Raw genomic sequence first — 17,821 nt, 5'->3', positions numbered from 1 at the left:
GCCTTAAAGGTATATGACTCAGCGGTATACGAGGGAATATCCTAGGAGGTTGAGAGGCTGTAGCCACACTAGCCGCGTTTGGCTGAGGCCGAGATGGCAAAGAATATGTGATTATTGTAGAGATCAGCCCCTGACCATCCCCCACCTCTAAGCCAAGTAGGAAAAAACCCTAAATCGGTGTCCTATTTGGGTCTTGGTATCCTATGTGCCTATCTTATAGATACGATGGAAAGATTGCTCATGAATAGCAATGTTGCTCGCTCCTTTCCTGGTACTTTGGGACACAAGGTTCTCGAATTTAGAAGACTACTGCGGATTTTATCACCTAAGATATGAAAGGTGACTTGGTATCTAAGAAGGTTTCTGTGGCTATCGGGAAACCCGGGCAAGCCTATATATTAGTTTTCCCACCTGTTAAAGAACCTGTGCGTGACTCGTGAGCTATACGGTGTCGGGATAAGACCGATCTAGACTGCTTTTTCTCCCACGACACGTAGGATTTTGGCTTCGGTGGGACTCTTCCATATATAGGTGCATTATACGTTGGCCAAGAATGTGTTGTATTCCGGAGTCGCCGAGTTATCCTCGTCTCCATATCCTAACCTAATTTCCCCGCTAGTCGGAGTCTAATACGAGCCCTACGACTACCGTCCTAAGCGGAAATATGTATGAGTTGTGATAAATAGGACTAACAATGGTACAAATTCAGTTTCTGCTTCGGCAGTCTAGCACTGATACATAGACAGCTGGGGCCCGGATTTGCCGATCGAGTCAGCCAAGTGCTGCCAAGTGGCATAGAACTAGAGGGGATATTATCTTCAGCACGCTATTCGGCGGGCAGCGTAGTACTGTCTAACCTCAGTATGAACTAGGTTAAAGACAGCGCGACAGACTGGTAGTAGTTGCACAGCTGTTCAACGGTCCATTTCTTAGTGACGACTGCAACATGCGCGGCTGCGAGGCCCTCGATGTGCGCATCATCTGCAGATGGAAACCTCTGGAGGGAATAGCCATTAACCCTCAAGAAAATATCAGCCGCTAGCAGGGCAGTGCGTTTGTTCCCATCCTGAAACGCGTGGTTCTGCATGATCCGTTCGGCCAGGATCGCTGCCAGCCGAAACACATCGCGATCCTTCTCATAGTGGTTCTTATTCACCGGCGCATTGACTGCAGATTCCAGCATAGCTATCTGGGTGAGGGGGGCATGGGGGACTCCAAATCTGCGATGAAGGCTTCGGATTTGCGACATGGTCAAGAATCGAGGCATTGGTGTCGCCATTCTGAGAACATATGATGAATGACAGGCGTTGGAAATAGTGCCTCAGGTAAAGGGTCAAGAATATATTGTTCAATCCTTTTTGTCCTGGAAAGAAACAGCTTTTGAGTCTACTTAGGTAGATCAACACTGAAGCCCGAGGAACAATAATGGGCGCGTTGGTCGTGGCCTATTCTCAGCGAGGAGTCATAGGTGTAGGTCTCCTTAATTCATTGCCTGACGGAAACGGAATGCGCAATAGTTTTAGTCCATACTAAGACGAGTCAATTCCTTACATTCAGCAAGCGCTAAATGGGAGGGGTAAGACTTAAGTGTCGAAGACAGCTTTTAACCAGGCCAAGTATTGAGTTGATGCCTCAGGCCACGAAGCGTCATTCCGTTGCCCGGTGGGGTTGAACTTCCCGCAGTCAAAACAAACGGACTCTTCCAAACCCCGCCTCGAGCGACAATGGCGTCGTGAGTACCCCCAGCAGCATATGAGCGAGTGCGAGAAGAGAGGAATGACACTGACTGGTTCTTCTGTTCTATTCCTACAGTAATATTCTCCAGCTCCCGTTTCGGCGTTCCCATCCCGTCTCGCTTTCCGCAGCGATCACCCAATACATATCGACCAAATATGACCAACGCCCGGATATGTTTGCGGAGGATCTGATGATCATTGATCGTCTACGAACTGAAGCCATCAATGTTCAGGAACCGCATTACAGTGGCATCAGTCGCCTGGTCACATATGCGGCTCAGCTGAAATGGCTGGGTGGGAAGTTCCCAGTTGATGTGCGCATTTTTTCTAGTCCTGGCTCTTGGATTTTGGTATTCGAAGCTGACGGTCGGCGTGATATTTAGGTCGGAGTGGATTTTTCGTGGTATCCGGCTTTTGGCTTTAATGTTTCGCGACCAGGTGAGTTCTTTTTTTTTGGATTGAGGTCCGATTTGGTGGTCACGAGATTAATAGAAATACATCATGGCTTCTAGTCTCACAAAATAACCTGCGCTTCGAACTAGCGAATATCATATTCAATCTTGCCGCATTATACTCCCAGCTTGCATATGCGACCAACCGGACTACCGCAGATGGACTCAAACAGGCGTGTAACTACCTCTGCTCCGCCGCCGGAGTGTTGAGCCACCTTCGAACCGATATCATCCCAGACCTTCGAACGTCGCCGCCAGAGGATATGGATGAGGTGACCCTGCAGAGTTTGGAACTTCTTTTGCTCGGACAGGGCCAGGAATGCTTCTGGCAGAAAGCTGTTAAAGATGGACTGAAGGATGTATCTATTGCGAAACTGGCAGCCAAGGTGTCTGACTTCTACGGGGATGCAGGTGACTTGGCTGTGAAGTCTAATGCAATTAGCACGGACTGGATCCACCACATGACTGCAAAGCACCACCACTTTGCTGCTGCTGCTCAGTTCCGACAGGCGCTTGACTGCCTGGAGAAGCGCAAATATGGAGAAGAGGTTGCTCGGCTGCGCGATTGTTTGGTCTGTGTCGGTGAAGGGTTGAAAGAGCAGCGGTGGATTAATCGGACTGTATTGGGTGACTTGAATGGCATGAAGAGCCGTGTCGTGGAAGACCTCAAGCGTGCCGAGAAGGATAACGATATCATTTACATCAACCCTGTGCCGCCCAAGTCTGAGCTCAAGACTATTGAACGTGCCAGCATGGTTCTCGCCAAGGCACCTTCGCAGGTTACCGATGCGATCTCTATGCTTGGTGATAATGGTCCGTTGGGGCAGCCGCTGTTCTCAAAATTGGTCCCATATGCAGTTCACATTGCCGCCAGTATCTACACTGATCGTCGAGACCGACTGGTCAATGATACTCTCATTGGAGAGCTGGAGTCTATGTCCGACAAGTTGCGAGAGTATGTATTCAATGGAAATACCACACCCAAGGGAAATTCTGCTAACATCAGGTTCAAGCTTGCTTTCATCGCTCAATTTGCCAGGGTCATTACAAGCGCTCGAAAAACCATTAGGTCTCCCGCCAACGCTTGTGTCGCACGCAGAGGAAATGCGCCAGCAAGATGGCCTGAATCGCTTGCACCGGTCTATCGACGACACCGCCAGAGTCAAAGGCAATGATTTGGCTGTGTATAATGAAGGTGTTGAGCTTCTAGCTGCTGAAAAGGCAGAGGACCTTGCGGCTCGCCATAAATACGGCACCGATCGCTGGACCCGCGGAACCTCGGAATCCGCCGCGCCTAAGCTCTACAGGAGTTTGACCGAAATTGACGGCTATTTCACATCCGCCCAGGGCAGTGATGACCTCGTGCAGCGCAAGCTGCGAGATTCACGATCTGTCTTTCTCGTTCTCACTGGTACAAATCGGGACTTGGAATCCTTTGTGCCTAGTAGCCGGAGGGTTGTCATTCCACCAGAGGTTGAGCGCGAGGCTAACCGGTTGCGCGGTTGCTTGAGCGAGGTCACTCGAATGGAGAATCGGAGGAGGCGGCGAATTCAAGCTTTGAAGGACAAAGGTCGCGCGGATGATATTCGTACGTATTTTCTTTTCCATTAATCTTGAACTGGACTAATGGATCGCATTTAGACCCGGCACTTTTGAGACAGACAGCTCGACTAGAGCGGGAATTCCCCATGCAGCCTATCCAAGCAAGCCAGTTCGAGGATTTGTTCGAGGAGCATCTGAAGCTATACGATTCGGACCGTGAGATGCTAGCCCAAGAGCGAAGAGAGCAAGATCAACTTTCGGACCAAGTCCGAGAAGCTAACCGGACATTTACTGGGTCTCATAAGGGTGATGCGTCGACAAAGGAACGAGAAGCGGCACTGCAGGATCTGGAAAATGGATATCTGAAGTATAAGGAGATCATTTCCAACCTCGACGTCGGGCGCAAGTTTTACAATGATCTGGCAAAGATTGTAGCCCGATTCCGCGACGATGCAAAGGTTTTTGTCCATCAACGTCGGATGGAGGCAAGCCAGCTGGAAACGTATGTGTTACCCACCCATTACTAAGACGGATTATCACTGACGTTACATTTCCCCGAACCAGAGACATCTCCAATACCGCAGCGATGGCCTCACTGCATATTTCTCAGCCACACCTGCGCCAACAACCTCAGGAGTCACCTCGGACCCATCACTCTCCCTCCGCCTACTCAGCTGCGCAGCCCATCCATGTGCCATCACAACTACCCCCACCCGTTCACACCGTACGCCCAGCTGAGACAGCACCCCCTCTCACGGCACCCCAACCAGTGCGCGCGCCTGTAGCCCCGCCTCCGGTTTCTACGCCGAGCATGCCAGGAGGTATGCCGGGGATGTGGTCCCCCGAAATGGGGATTCGATTCGGATCTGCCGCTAACCCTCCGAATGCCACTCCAAGCACAGGAGCTGGACCAGCCCCGACTCAGCCCACTCGTGCCCCTCAAACGGGAACCTGGGATCCTAGCAAGGGCCTGCGTTTTTCTTGATTATGCTGTGATACAAAACTGTTCATATCTCATTTTGTAGATCCACACTTTCGCACATAGCCTTGGAGTTTTGTTAGCTGTTTAAACTGTTTTGCCCATGCGGCGCGAGCAATGAGGTGCGGGCATAGCCTTGATTGCGTATATAATTTCTGCAATTTGCAGACCACCCCTTGGAATGATTGTCTATGTGACCAGCGATGATCAAACCCTAGTTCAAGTCTAAATTATTATTATCATATATCGTATGGCACATCTAATCGTACGAAGTGAGACATCGCAACAGCAACGGTCAGACAGAGAAGAGAAAATCGAATCGCCATGATACATGGCAACATGATGGATTAGATTGAGCAAATACTTTTGTTCAAAATCGTTGAACAGCAAAGGCAATGCAAGGTAAGAGAAGGATGAATATGTGGCTCCTCAGTGTGAGCACCCACAGGAAGGACCAAAAAGCCACACGAGCATCGTTAGGGCGCCTTGACAGAGATATCAACGCCATCAGCGGCACACTGAGGCTTGCCATTGGGCAATGCACTGCCATTCAAAGCATGGCCATTGATTTCCCCACCAACCTTGTATTCCTGCTCAATCTCAGACTCATCTGGCTCGGAGCGATCGTCCTTCTTCTCCCCCGTCAGGAGGAACTTGAAGGCGCTGCGCAGCAGGCAGTACAACCAGAACAGATTCAGCGCCTGAAGCACAGCCAGCAGTGCGAAGGTGATGATGTTGGAGATCCAGCACTTGTACTGTTGAGTCTCCCAGTTGAGCTCGTAGGGGCCGACGGTTTGGAACTCGTTTAGAAGGGAATAAAGGATCCGGAGATTTAGTACATGGCGGAGATATATCCAGCTGCCGACGGAGGTTGCGTAGAAGGGCACCATTATGTCCGGGGCTATGTAATGGAGGGATTTCGAAACCTGGGAGATTGTCAATATTCGGGTTGTCGGAAACCAGAAGAATTGAATGCGACTTACGGCGAGGAAGAAATCACTAATATCATGTGTGATATAAACAGCAATGCCCATATACGTAAAGTGAAAGCGATAGCTGAGGGCAATAAGAGCCAGTGTGACAATGTGATGCGCAACAAGCTCCATGAAGTCCTTGCGCCGCTTCTCCATCCCCAGCAACATAACAACCGCCTGCTGCGCCCAATACGCCGCTTCGAACAAGTAGTACGCCTTGAACTCCGCCGCATGGGTCCTGTGCGGGAAGAGCTCGTACATGCCGCGCGTGTTGAAGTACCACACCGGCGTCTGGCGCATGACATACAACCCCACGGGACCCAGTACTCCGAAGTATATCGCGGTGTACACCTGCTCCATGAAGCGGGTCTGTTTTCCCCGCGACTTGATGTGCGCGGCGGCGAAGGGGCGAAGGATTTCCTGCATGATGAATTCGCGCGTGAAGGATAGCACGATGACGTAGAATGACACGAACGCTATGTCCCACAGACCCTTGCCATACTGCGCCGGGGCGTTCCGGTCGCCATCCAGGGATGGCTCTTTGTAAGATAGGAATATGAAATGAGAAATTGGATTCGACTCGGTCGGATGGAGCGCATATACCGAGAGGATGGCTAGCATGAGCGCTAATGGGAATGTCCATGTGTGCTTACCCGCGAACTCCCTGCTGCGACGGAGAAGGGAGGGCGGCTTTTGGGGCTTCGGGGCTGACTTTGATGGGCTGGTATGGCCGTTTCCAACTGTCTCGACTTGCGAGCCATTGATATTCCGGCGTCTAAGGGTATCTTCTTTCATTGGGATTTGGTTGGCCCCGTTCAGGGGTATTGAACGGGTCATGTTGTGGAATTTGGAGGTGAAGATGTGGTGGGAAACAGAGGGAGCTAGGAGATACGTCAATGATGATATAATCTCCAAGGAGGCCAAGTTAGTTAGACTCGTTCAACGTGAAGCCCTTCCCAAGAAAAGTGTCGGGCTTTTCCCTATTCGGCTAATCAATCGTATTCGGATATCTCGGGTCCGCCGATGCTACAGAATCTTCCCTTTGCATATGGCCATAGAGGGATGAGCGGAATTTAATAAGCGGAATCTGATAGATCAGCTCGTCTGTATCTGTCTACTCTGTTTATCACAACAGACCAGACTCTTCCCAACGAGACACCATACTCTGAATATCCTTCACTGCCCACTGTCTCTTCATCTGAGGCTTTCATGCACCCCGGACAAATCCGACTCCACTATTTATGAAGAAACCGTGCTCAGAACATCTAGTTCACCGGTCCGTACAGTGTGTTACCAAACTTACAGACACTTGATCGTGATCGACGCAAAATAAAGCGGTATTTGATACAATAATGACCGTATTATTACGCAATCTGGATAATCTCGTCCTGGGCAGCTGGTTGGCTGACATCAAGTGAATATCCCCCCTATCGCGATAGAGCCGAACTTAATCCACCGGCCTTGGGGCTGGTAATCTCCTCTACGACCATACTTCGTTTTCTTATTATCCTCTAGACATGTCTGGTATTTGCATGGATGACCGAGCTGGGAAATATTAAGGGGAACTACACTTGATGATGCTCGCAGAACCAAGAAAACGCCATAATGGCCAACCGCAAGCCTGTGAACCATGTCGCAAGGCTAAGATTCGCTGTGACCATGCAAGTCCGAAGTGTTCGCGATGTGTCCTACGCAGTTTGAATTGCATTTATCACCCTGCTCCTATGACCAAACGTCGCCCTCCGACTTCTCACACCCCCATACACTTCGATACAACACTGCCCGCCGACTTACTGACCACTCAAAATGTCTCTAGCGCTTTCCAGATTCCTACTGAATCCTCGGTCGCGGCAGCGATCTCACTCTCTCCTGCAGATCCCAGCCCCGCCGCGAGCTCGGGGCTAACAGCCCGTTCCACCGCATCAAAACGGAACATGCTATTTCAAGAGGAGCTGGGCCAACACGAGACGACCCGCTTCTCGGCTGTTTTTGTTGAAAATCAAGATAGTTTTGGCGCAGTGATGTTCGATGCCACAAATTCCAGCCACCGCGAGCTAGGCCGAGAGCCTGATTCAACGGCCAGGTCCCGTGTGGAACTGGCGGTCAGAACACTACTTAACTTCCCCACTGCTCGTACATGTGACATGCTGATGGCCGGAATTCATCATATCTACGATGTATGGCTGTCGCCCACAATGATTCAGCGGTGTTTAAAACAAGTATGGACAGAATATGCAAGTGCGCTGGGTGAGCTCCGGACACGTGAATCAGTATTGAGAGTGGCAAATGATCTATTTCTCAATCACAAAAGGTCTCAGTCGACACCTGAATGTGATCACGCAGGCAATTCCGACCATCCTTCCTGGATGAACTGGTTTGGTGGGCCTCATTTGCGATGGGAAATGATTGGGATCCTCTTCAGCTGGGCTGGAATTGCTTTCAGATGCAAGCAAGAGTGGGATCCAGTATTTGATCTACCCGAACAGTATGGACGGAATCGAAACACCGCCGCAGACAAGATGAGAGAATGTGCTGCGGCCTGTATAAGGCTTTGTGAAGGGAATTTTGAAATCAGTGATACCATGGTTATTTGCATGAAGAATAGCACCAGACTACAAAGCATCATCATCAGCGACGAGAGTGAGTCGCAAACATCAGGACGAATTCTGGCAGTATAGAATAGAGCTCATCTCGGGATAGGTGACCGTGTACGAGTCGACTACGGGACTGTCCGCGGTGCTTTTATAAGCGCAGGATTCCACCGCCTCACTCCTGCAAAGGAAATCACCCCGTTCTCTCAACACCGAGCGTCACTCGCTGCGTCGATGTATTACCACGACAAATGCCACAGTCTATTCAATGCGCGACCACCTATGCTCAGTAATCGTTACTGCCAATGCCCTCTCCCACTCGATTTAAGCGAGGAAGATGTATATGGGGACCGAGAAAGATTGGCCCTGGCTATTGCAAAGCTTGACTCGAATGGCTGGAACACAAATGGCCAGATATTCACAACAACCTGGCTTCGAGCACTGGCCATGCTTAGTCCTATCCGGGAAGGAATCTTGGAACTAACCCTTAGTGTCAATTCGGAATTTACCAAATCGCAGGTAGAGTGCGTTATTAGAAGCAATATTGCATACTAGGTACATTTCGCTGACTCCGACCTTCTTGTAGAAACCTACAAGTTCAGTTGGGGAAGATAGTTGCTTCATATCCTCCGCACATTCAGTATCGGAGAAACTCCGAATGGCCCCAGTCAAGCTCACAATGCCATGAACGAAGCGCCCATGAAGTCTATATTATCACCCGCATACAACTCGACGTATTGCAATGCCAGTTCCTCCTCCAGCGCCTACTTGTATCGCGGCAATTCAGCGGTGGCCAAGACTTGTTTGACATCGCCCAAGAGACAATGTCTGTTATCCTGTCTCTTTGGCTTAAGCGCGATCAACTCCAGGAATTCCACCATGCCTTTGACTGGATTGTAAGTCTTTGACGAACCTAGCCGTTCTGAATTGAGAATATTATACTAACTGAATCCATCCAGGCAGTATCATACGCAATGCCCTGTGCGGGAATTCTATGCGTCGAGCTTCTCCGAGCAAGTAATCTAGCCCCATCTTCGCCACAAAACGAGCTCACATCGACGTCCGCCGCTAGCAACTGTGTTAAATTCTCGCGGTCGGAAGTGGTCCAGATTCTGGTTATGTTCAGAGCGTTACTTGACTGGATACGTCCCACGGATAATAATGCGCAGCTTAGCAAGAAGTTCAAGACAGTTATACAAAGAATCATCGACGCTGTGTTTGATTCTTTGGGGTCATCGTGTGGCATGCAAGCACAAGAGTTGCCAGGCGAACAGCAGTCCCTGAGACAATATGGCCCGCAAGATGAGCGGTCTCCAGGGCAAAATCTACCTATGGCGATAGGCAGAGAGCAGGATATTGACCCAGAGATGAACAAATTCCATGATATGGATTGGCTGAACACTGTTGACTGGACTCAGGGTGGTTGGCTTGACCAAGGTAATCCACCTTTTCCGTATTGAGCACTGTCAACGGACCGACATTTCCGGGCCATCGGTGTTGACTACATTAAAGCCTTTGACTATGCTTTGTCAAAGGGGCAAACTGATAAGATAACCCCTGGGTCAGCTTTCGGAGTTCTTTTTGGCCTTTCGGAGTGGACTACGCCGGGCCCGACACGGGGTTTGCGGGGGTTGATAAGGGCAGACACGGCGTTGATCAGTCATTATTGAATACCGACGAATCGGAGTTCGTTATCTTCATTCGGTGTATTTGCTAAAGTGTCCTCATCGAATGATCAAACAACCTGATACTCCGGCCATTATTTAATGCCGACAAAGCAGGTCATCGACTAGCCTACTCATCAACCTGCGCAAGTCCTCCGAGTCCAAATCAAACAGCAACAATCAATTCTACTCCGATGACTATGTCTCCAACCGACTCATCTAATGCATCCCGGCAACCCGTCGAAAATGCAACTGTGCCATTTTGGCACCGAGACATTCACGAACTGCACGACCATCGGACCACAGAGGAGCTTCCAGTATCGAGTGACGTCGTCATCATAGGCGCCGGCTATGCAGGAATCAGTACAGCGTACCACTTGGTCAAAGGAGAGGCCAGTGACAACAAACTCTCTGTCACAATCCTGGAAGCACGGGGTGTCTGTTCGGGTGCGACAGGACGCAACGGTGGTCACCTACGGCCTGACATGTACACCCCCATGGCCAGGCTCATCGACCGAGCAGGAGTTGAACGCGCGCTGGAGGTAACGGAGTTCGAAATCGCACATATACACGCCATAAAGTCCTTGGTTGAAAAGGAGAAAATCGACTGTGACTTTACCCTCACAAGGTCTATCGATGTGTGGACCAACGAGGAAACTGCCCGGAAGGCCGAACAGATGTATGACGCGCTGGTATCCCGTGATCTGAATTACATGAAAGATGTCTTCTTTGTGTCTGGCAAGAATGCGGAGGGTATTTCGGGTGTCAAAGGTGCCAAAGCATCTGCTTCTTTCACAGCCGCAAGTCTGTGGCCGTACAAATTAATTATGCATCTGACCGCCTCAATCCTCAAGACTGGCTTGGTCAATCTCCAGACTAATACCCCGGTGACGTCTGTGAGTCGGCAATCTTCAGGCAGCTTTATTATTACAACTCCACGAGGCACGACCGTCGCTCGGAAAGTCGTGTATGCGAACAATGCCTACATCGCGGGTCTTCTTCCCCAGTACCGCGAAGCCATCGTTCCCTGCAAAGGACAGTGTACTCATATTTCAGTTCCCGAGGGCACGAAAGCGCCTCTGCTGAATAACTCCTACATAGTCCGCGAAGAAGACAACGTTGTTTCATATCTCATCCCTCGCGCCGACGGCAGCATTGTTGTCGGTGGCGCCAACTTGCTTTACTACCCTGTTCTGAGTTCATGGTACAACAGCGTGGACGATTCAATCCTCATCGAGGAGGTCAAAGACCATTACGATGGTTTTATGCAGCGGTTTTTCAATGGCTGGGAAAACAGCGGGGCCAAAGTGGATAAAGTTTGGACCGGGATCATGGGCTACAGCTGGGATTCCCACCCCCATGTCGGCACCGTGCCTGGAGAGGATAGCCAGTTTGTACTCGCAGGCTTCAATGGTCATGGAATGCCTCAGGTGTTCTTGTCTGCCCTTGGGGTTGCTAAGATGGTTCAGAATGGGATCAAGTTTGAAGATACTGGTATCCCCAGATTGTTTGAGTCGACAAAGGAGAGGCTTGAGAAGGCGAGGAACGGTCCTGTCGGGGGTGATGTCCTCGGCATCAAGCGTTGAGATATATTTATTGCATATTGCACATTGAGAGAGTTATGCAGCTTGACTGTTCTTATCATTATCTAGTCTTGTACAACCTATACAAACAAAGGCTCCATTCTTCGAGATATAACAGTGATGACCTGCAAAAAGTTCCTTTAATCCTCAATCTATGTACTCTATAGCATTGTAACACCAGACGAATGAAAAATGACATATTAGTTAAACACCCAGCACGTCTATCTGGCTCAACGTTTTCTGATTACTCCGTACGTACTCGTTATTTGGTACTCCGAGCCGCTATTCTAAGTCATGCCACGATAGTTATCTTATCTCTCGGAGCTTCCTACTATCTCACGGAGTGGGTTTTACGGCCTTCCAGTTCTGCGGAGTTGATCGTCACCCCATCTATCACCCGTGCGCTGCTATCTCACATCCCTCAGTCAACGTTTGTCTCAAAGATACTCAAACCTGCTGATTGGGCCCTGGCAACCTTGTATCTTCCAATCAAGGTCTCCATGTCATCCCTCTAACTGCTTTTGGAAGGCCACCCTCGACGTCAATTTCAATATCATGTTATCCGCATAGTTAAGTGTACAGATAAAGAATGTGTCGCTTAGCACGGTGACTTCAGAGCCATCTGGCCACTAATAAGGGAACTATAAGTCGAGGCTAATCATCCCCGGACATAGGTCTGCGCCATATAGCAAGGACGGCCCAATATTGCCGACATTCTTTTTTTTACAAGAAGAGAAAATACAAGTCAATCGCGATGTCCACAATCAAGACCTTTCACAACGATCATTCCACCGACGCTGTCGATGAATTCGACAAAGACGTCAAGACCATGATACACGACCCAGAGTCGCCTGTTCAACCAGAAGATGAATATGTCGGAGACTTCGAAGAGATTTCGGCCTTGAAGCAAGGCCTTCATCAGAGACACATCCAAATGATTGCTTTGGCCGGTACCATTGGAACAGGTCTCTTCCTCAGTTCTGGTCGAGCAATCTCACGTTCTGGTCCCCTGGGTGCCTTTCTAGGATACTTGGTCATGGGCTGTGCTGCTGGAACTGTAACCCTTGCGACGGGCGAGATGGGCACACTTGTTCCTTTGAACGGTGGAATAGTCCGCTACGCCGAATACTTTGTTGACCCGGCATTATCGTTTGCCAACGGCTACAACGTGGTATATTCCTACCTTGTGTCTATCCCTGCAGAGATTGTGGCCGCTGCTGTGCTCGTGCAGTTCTGGTCTGACCTCAATAGCGCGATTTGGATCAGTATCTTTGGAGTGGTCATGCTGTGTACCTCTATGGCCTTTGTGAGAGTATACGGGGAGCTCGAGTTCGGTTTCTCCTTGATGAAGATCTTGCTGATCATTGGAGTCAATCTAATGGTAAGCTCAAGTTTCTGCCACTGAATTGACCGGCTTTGGTGCTAACAAGGATTAACCAGGCTCTTGTTATTACCTGTGGTGGCGGTCCTGACCATAAAACCATCGGGTTTGAATACTGGCGCCACCCTGGGCCTTTCGTTCAGTACCTTGGCATCGGTGGCTCTCTTGGTCGCTTTCTCGGTGTTTGGACATCTATGAATAGTGCTCTTTATGCCTATTCGGGGATTGAAACAATTACCGTTGCCGCTGGAGAGACAAAATCGCCGAGGCATGCTATCCCGCAGGCGGCTAAGCGGATTTTCTTTCGTATATTGATTTTCTATGGTATGTTGATTCTAAAAGATAGAAAATCCTTCAAATCTGACGTCTTCCCTTTAGTCATCTCAATCTTCATGGTCGGCCTTGTGGTCCCCTCCAATGAACCTAGACTCAGCAGTTCTAGTGGCACAGCTTCCGAGTCTCCCTTTGTGATCGCAGCTACCCTAGCCGGAATCAAGGTGGTGCCATCAATCATCAACGCTGTCATCATCACGTCGGCGTGGTCTTCAGGCAACTCGAACATGCTCGGAGGGTCGAGAGTATTGTACGGGCTGGCGGTAAACGGTAAAGCCCCCAAGTTCTTCACTCGACTTAACAGATTCTCGGTTCCCTGGGTCGCAATTTCGCTCTACGGTCTGTTCATGTGCCTGGCATACATGTCGCTCTCCTCAACTGCCAACACCGTGTTTGATTGGCTGCAAGACCTTGTCTCCATCACAACTCTGACCAACTGGCTCACTATCCTGGTCACGTATCTTCGCTTTTATTACGGCTGCAAGAAACAAGGAATCTCTCGCAAGTCTCTACCGTGGGCGACGCCGCTCCAGCCATATATCAGTTGGGCCTCGTTGATCATGCTCAGTCTCCTGCTCATCACCGGCGGGTACTCGACTTTTATCAAAGGGCAATGGAGCGACGAAGGATTCGTCTCCTCTTATATCAATATTCCTCTCTTCTTCATCTTTTATTTTGCGTACAAGTTGATTCACAAGACAAAGATCATCCCCCTGGAAGATATACCCATTCAACCGTTTATTGATATTGCCAATCGCAACCCAGAGCCGCTGCCACAACCAAAGAAAGGCCTTCGCAAGCTGAACATTTTATGGGACTGAGCGTGGATTAGTATGATATCTTAGCTTAGTCTTCGGGTCTTCAAATCTACCTGACTTTGAGAGATATTTTGTAACAATGAATTCGATGTATCCCAGAGATTCTATGTGTTGAGTTTATGAATAGTAATCTATTGTATATATTGAGACTGCTCCAAGTATGAGAATAAGTGTATTCCTAATGCCATATGCTCGCTTTACCCCGAACCACCAGCCTTTCTGTTCAAACTGTGTAATATATATATCAGCTCTTTCATATCAAACTACCAAGACTCTTTAAATTATAGCTGAAAGATCCCAGGCAAAGTCGCATTAATTTCTACTTCGCCCACCTTTCGTTGCAACATCGACTTGGTCAGATTTGATACCCCAGATGCTCCCCCTTTCCTTCGATCTCGGTTCTCGGCAGAGACTCCGGTGAATCTCAAAAACAATGCAATCGCCTGACGGAGTTCGGATACGGAGTGGGCCTGGTCCGGTGACAGCTGATTACCAGATATCGTTAGCCCCGGAGTGGAATACCCACACCGCCACTGTCTACGCATCACGGAGTAGACCTCGATCTTATCTAGATTATCGGATAGCGGTGTGCCGGAGTCAGACAATGATTGAACCATGGTTGCCAGTGGAGTTGGCGAAGGGCATTGAAATAAATGACCATGAGAAGGCCAGGGGCAATATGTATCCCAAGAATCCCTTCCGTCTGCCAATTCAATTTCATTCAATCATCAGTCAACATCTTGTATACACAACATGATTTCCCCCAACACAGTCTCCCCCAGGAAGCATGCCGTCTTTGATGTCGTCGGCACTTGCGTGTCATTCGACTTCTTTATCGACACCATCGAAGACATCCTCGGCCCACGACTGCGAGCAAACCAATTGTCGGCCAATGCCTTAGGATATGCCTGGATGCAAGCCGCCGAGCTCGAGTCTCTGATGCTTCAGATGTCCAAGCGATGCGTTCCATACAAGAAAGTCTTCAAGGCGCTCTTCTACCGTGTCTTATATCTGTCCGGTATCCAAAATCCGAGATCCTTCGCGACCGACGAGGAAAGGGACATATGTCAGGATGCCTATTCGAAGCTGGAACTACGCCCAGACTGCCGCGCCATGATGGAGAAATTGAGGAAGAACGGTTTCACCATCTGGTGCTTGACCACGGGCGACACAGAAAGAGTCGGTGGCTACTTCAAGCGCGCCGGCTTTGAAATGCCCGCCGAGAACCTCGTCAGTTGCCATCAGTTCATGAAGTATGAATCTGAGAGGGAGTCCCCGCTTGATATGGTCAAACCCTCGATGGGATCCTACCAGCCTATGCTGGATAAGTTTGAGCCTGAGGATGATAAGTGGTTCGTGGCGGCGCATATGTGGGATGTGAGCGCGGCTGTTAAAGCTGGGTAAGTTTTGCTGTTGCTCCGAATGAGGAAGATATCCGGCTAACTTGTCTCGAATAATCAGCTTCCGTGGTGCTTACTGCTCGATCTATGAAAAGGAGTCGTGCATTGACATCTTTGATACTAAGATGGATGTCATGGCCGACACTTTGCTCGAAACGGCTGACAAGATGATTGATATGTCTTCCTAATTTGAAATTCTACCTGTAATTTAGCGATCCAAGAAATAGCTCCGATTCTGATTAATCTATATATCGATTGCTCGGCAACACTATTACTTGTCCCTGTAATTTTGCATACTATTATCTTCCTAGTGCGGTGATAGGCTTGAACAAATAATAATCAATTGCAGCAGAGTTCGAACAAATTATACTATGTGACAACTTGGCTAGCCATGTATAGTGAGTTAGGACACAAGTATTGATAATTATAAAGAGTTGTAAATAGCAATAACATGGTATTTTGGAGGTATACGTAACCTTCCTGAAATCCCAGGTGCACCCTCCTAACTGAATATAGTTCTGCCTACTATCCTCACCGCTCTTCTGGGAACTCCGGGCTTCCAAGGTTACTCCGTTGAACTCGGACAGGATTTAGTCCACAAGGTACATGTATAGGTCCAATTTCAAACTTGGGTCCGGTGCTATAATTCAAACAGTATCCCTTTTATAGTCAAGGTGATTTGCTGACTTGGCTGCTGTTCTGTGAGTGGGGATGCTAATGATTATGTAAGACTCGGAGGCTTCCGAGTCTCGGCAAAAAGCGGCAAGGAAAGCCAAGCCTTTATAAGCTCGTAACCGGCCGATTCGGCTCGGCATATTTCATATACACATGTGGAAGACATCAGAAATGAGATAGAGTATATCAGAGCATAGCAAATCTGTCAGTTTCAATCGAGATACGTGGAAATCCAAGATTTATCACACATTATCATCCTGTACGCGGGACAGACTGTACAAAGTTCAACAGAAAAGACCCGGGTTATTTTCGGTAGAATTAATGTAGAGATTGTGGATCAAGAAAAAAAATAAGGTCATCTTGAGTGACGATGTTAGCTTTTACCTAATACTTCGGTAGTGGTTGGAGTCTGTTGGAGTAACTGGGTGTCGTTTGTTCCTTATATTGTATAGATTACTATATCCCACAAAGCTATGTCTTACCTAAATGTTGTCTAATTCTGCGTCGGAGTCAGTATGGGAAAATTATATTATGTAGTAGTACGCCCAAGTGCGAAATCTCCATTTCACCTTTTCCCTCCATCAATTAAACACACATTTTGAAAAAATGGTTCACCTCATCCATATCGCCGTCCTAGACGTCGACATACCAGCCCGCAAACTATACGAGGCTCGAGGACTCTTGAGCGCCCACTTCCGAACCATCCTCTGCGAGACTGCAACACACCTGAACGAAACCCTGCTCCCCGAGAAAGAGCAACTCGAAGTCAAGATCACCCCGTTTGATATCCGAGGAGGCCATTATCCCGACCTATACACTCTCCGCGGCCATGAAGACAAGGATCATATACCCGTACGATACCCAGTGGACGCAGTCTTGATCACCGGCGGAACGCCCGGCGTAGGCGAAATGGACCAGTCACCGTGGATGCAAGTGCTCGAGAAATTCATCAAGACAGTCTACAACCAATACCCCGAAGTCCGCATCCTCGGCACCTGTTTCGGCCACCAGCTCATCTCGCACGCTCTCGTCCGCAACGTTGATGACCCAGTCCACGACGTCTGGGTTGAGAAATGCCCTTTCGGCCGTGAGGTCGGACTTACCACCGTTCAATTGGAACACGCCTTTGTGAAGTTGTTCCCGGGCGCACTCGGTGCTCTTCCTAAGGAACGGTTGCGTATTCAGATGTTCCATGGAGATCGGGTGATGGCGGTTGCGAAGGGAACTGTTGTTACGCTTGCCGAGTCGCCGCCGGTTTCGCTGCCCGCGCCGTGGATTAATATTGGAAGCACTCCAATCTGCCCTATTCAGGGACTGTACCACCCAGGCAGGGTACTCTCTGTGCAGGGTCATTACGAAATGGATCCCTTTGGCCTGACCAATATGTGCTTGGAATCTGCGCCGATCCTGGGATGGGATGAGTCGAAATTGGCGTTGTTCTTGGAGCAGATTGGGGATGCTCGTAAGGGAACTGATGATGATTCTAAGGCCTTTGCCTCTGCTGTGGTGTCTTTCTTGGCTGGCTTTGAAAATTGATGTGAGGGACGAGAAATCAAAAATAAAGAGGTTTTCTTCCACAACTTGTGGATTGGGAATGAATAGAGTGAAATTGCAGAGGAATAAAATAAACACTATGCAAAAAGGCCATACCTGTGCAACAATTAGCACTGCAATATAGAACCGAGAATTCCCA

The 17,821-nt window shown here is 49.1% G+C and overlaps 8 protein-coding genes across 8 annotated transcripts; 6 read left to right on the top strand and 2 right to left on the bottom strand.

Moving 5' to 3' along the window:
* Positions 1-868: 868 nt before the first annotated feature.
* LCP9604111_1507 (type II toxin-antitoxin system death-on-curing family toxin) lies at positions 869-1,279 on the bottom strand (the record flags this gene model as incomplete). Its single annotated transcript, XM_039068881.1, has 1 exon — positions 869-1,279. The coding sequence occupies one exon, from the start codon at positions 1,277-1,279 to the stop codon at positions 869-871; it is 411 nt and encodes a 136-aa protein (XP_038931634.1).
* Positions 1,280-1,724: 445 nt separating this feature from the next.
* LCP9604111_1506 (putative pH signal transduction protein PalA) lies at positions 1,725-4,715 on the top strand (the record flags this gene model as incomplete). The annotated part of the gene is made up of 7 exons (XM_039068880.1): positions 1,725-1,732; positions 1,813-2,050; positions 2,120-2,174; positions 2,249-3,143; positions 3,202-3,776; positions 3,830-4,232; positions 4,295-4,715. 7 exons carry the CDS (start codon positions 1,725-1,727, stop codon positions 4,713-4,715), a joined length of 2,595 nt encoding a protein of 864 aa, XP_038931633.1.
* Positions 4,716-5,185: 470 nt separating this feature from the next.
* LCP9604111_1505 (uncharacterized protein) lies at positions 5,186-6,520 on the bottom strand (the record flags this gene model as incomplete). The annotated part of the gene is made up of 2 exons (XM_039068879.1): positions 5,186-5,635; positions 5,693-6,520. The coding sequence occupies 2 exons, from the start codon at positions 6,518-6,520 to the stop codon at positions 5,186-5,188; spliced, it is 1,278 nt and encodes a 425-aa protein (XP_038931632.1).
* An 887-nt stretch (positions 6,521-7,407) lies between these two features.
* On the top strand, positions 7,408-9,734 carry LCP9604111_1504 (fungal specific transcription factor domain-containing protein; the record flags this gene model as incomplete). The annotated part of the gene is made up of 4 exons (XM_039068878.1): positions 7,408-8,323; positions 8,384-8,798; positions 8,861-9,170; positions 9,234-9,734. The coding sequence occupies 4 exons, from the start codon at positions 7,408-7,410 to the stop codon at positions 9,732-9,734; spliced, it is 2,142 nt and encodes a 713-aa protein (XP_038931631.1).
* Positions 9,735-10,138: 404 nt separating this feature from the next.
* LCP9604111_1503 (NAD(P)/FAD-dependent oxidoreductase) lies at positions 10,139-11,524 on the top strand (the record flags this gene model as incomplete). The annotated part of the gene is made up of 1 exon (XM_039068877.1): positions 10,139-11,524. The coding sequence occupies one exon, from the start codon at positions 10,139-10,141 to the stop codon at positions 11,522-11,524; it is 1,386 nt and encodes a 461-aa protein (XP_038931630.1).
* Positions 11,525-12,275: 751 nt separating this feature from the next.
* LCP9604111_1502 (uncharacterized protein) lies at positions 12,276-14,056 on the top strand (the record flags this gene model as incomplete). Its single annotated transcript, XM_039068876.1, has 3 exons — positions 12,276-12,902; positions 12,962-13,226; positions 13,281-14,056. The coding sequence occupies 3 exons, from the start codon at positions 12,276-12,278 to the stop codon at positions 14,054-14,056; spliced, it is 1,668 nt and encodes a 555-aa protein (XP_038931629.1).
* A 750-nt stretch (positions 14,057-14,806) lies between these two features.
* On the top strand, positions 14,807-15,641 carry LCP9604111_1501 (putative 2-haloalkanoic acid dehalogenase; the record flags this gene model as incomplete). The annotated part of the gene is made up of 2 exons (XM_039068875.1): positions 14,807-15,453; positions 15,515-15,641. 2 exons carry the CDS (start codon positions 14,807-14,809, stop codon positions 15,639-15,641), a joined length of 774 nt encoding a protein of 257 aa, XP_038931628.1.
* Positions 15,642-16,734: 1,093 nt separating this feature from the next.
* On the top strand, positions 16,735-17,664 carry LCP9604111_1500 (type 1 glutamine amidotransferase; the record flags this gene model as incomplete). The annotated part of the gene is made up of 1 exon (XM_039068874.1): positions 16,735-17,664. One exon carries the CDS (start codon positions 16,735-16,737, stop codon positions 17,662-17,664), a length of 930 nt encoding a protein of 309 aa, XP_038931627.1.
* Between the last annotated feature and the right edge of the window lie 157 nt (positions 17,665-17,821).

This window comes from Penicillium roqueforti (assembly GCF_015533775.1).
Source record: "Penicillium roqueforti strain LCP96 04111 chromosome Unknown scaffold_02, whole genome shotgun sequence".
Classification (NCBI taxonomy): domain Eukaryota; kingdom Fungi; phylum Ascomycota; class Eurotiomycetes; order Eurotiales; family Aspergillaceae; genus Penicillium; species Penicillium roqueforti.
Note: the sequence above shows the minus strand (reverse complement) of the source record. Positions and strands in the feature narration are given on the sequence as shown.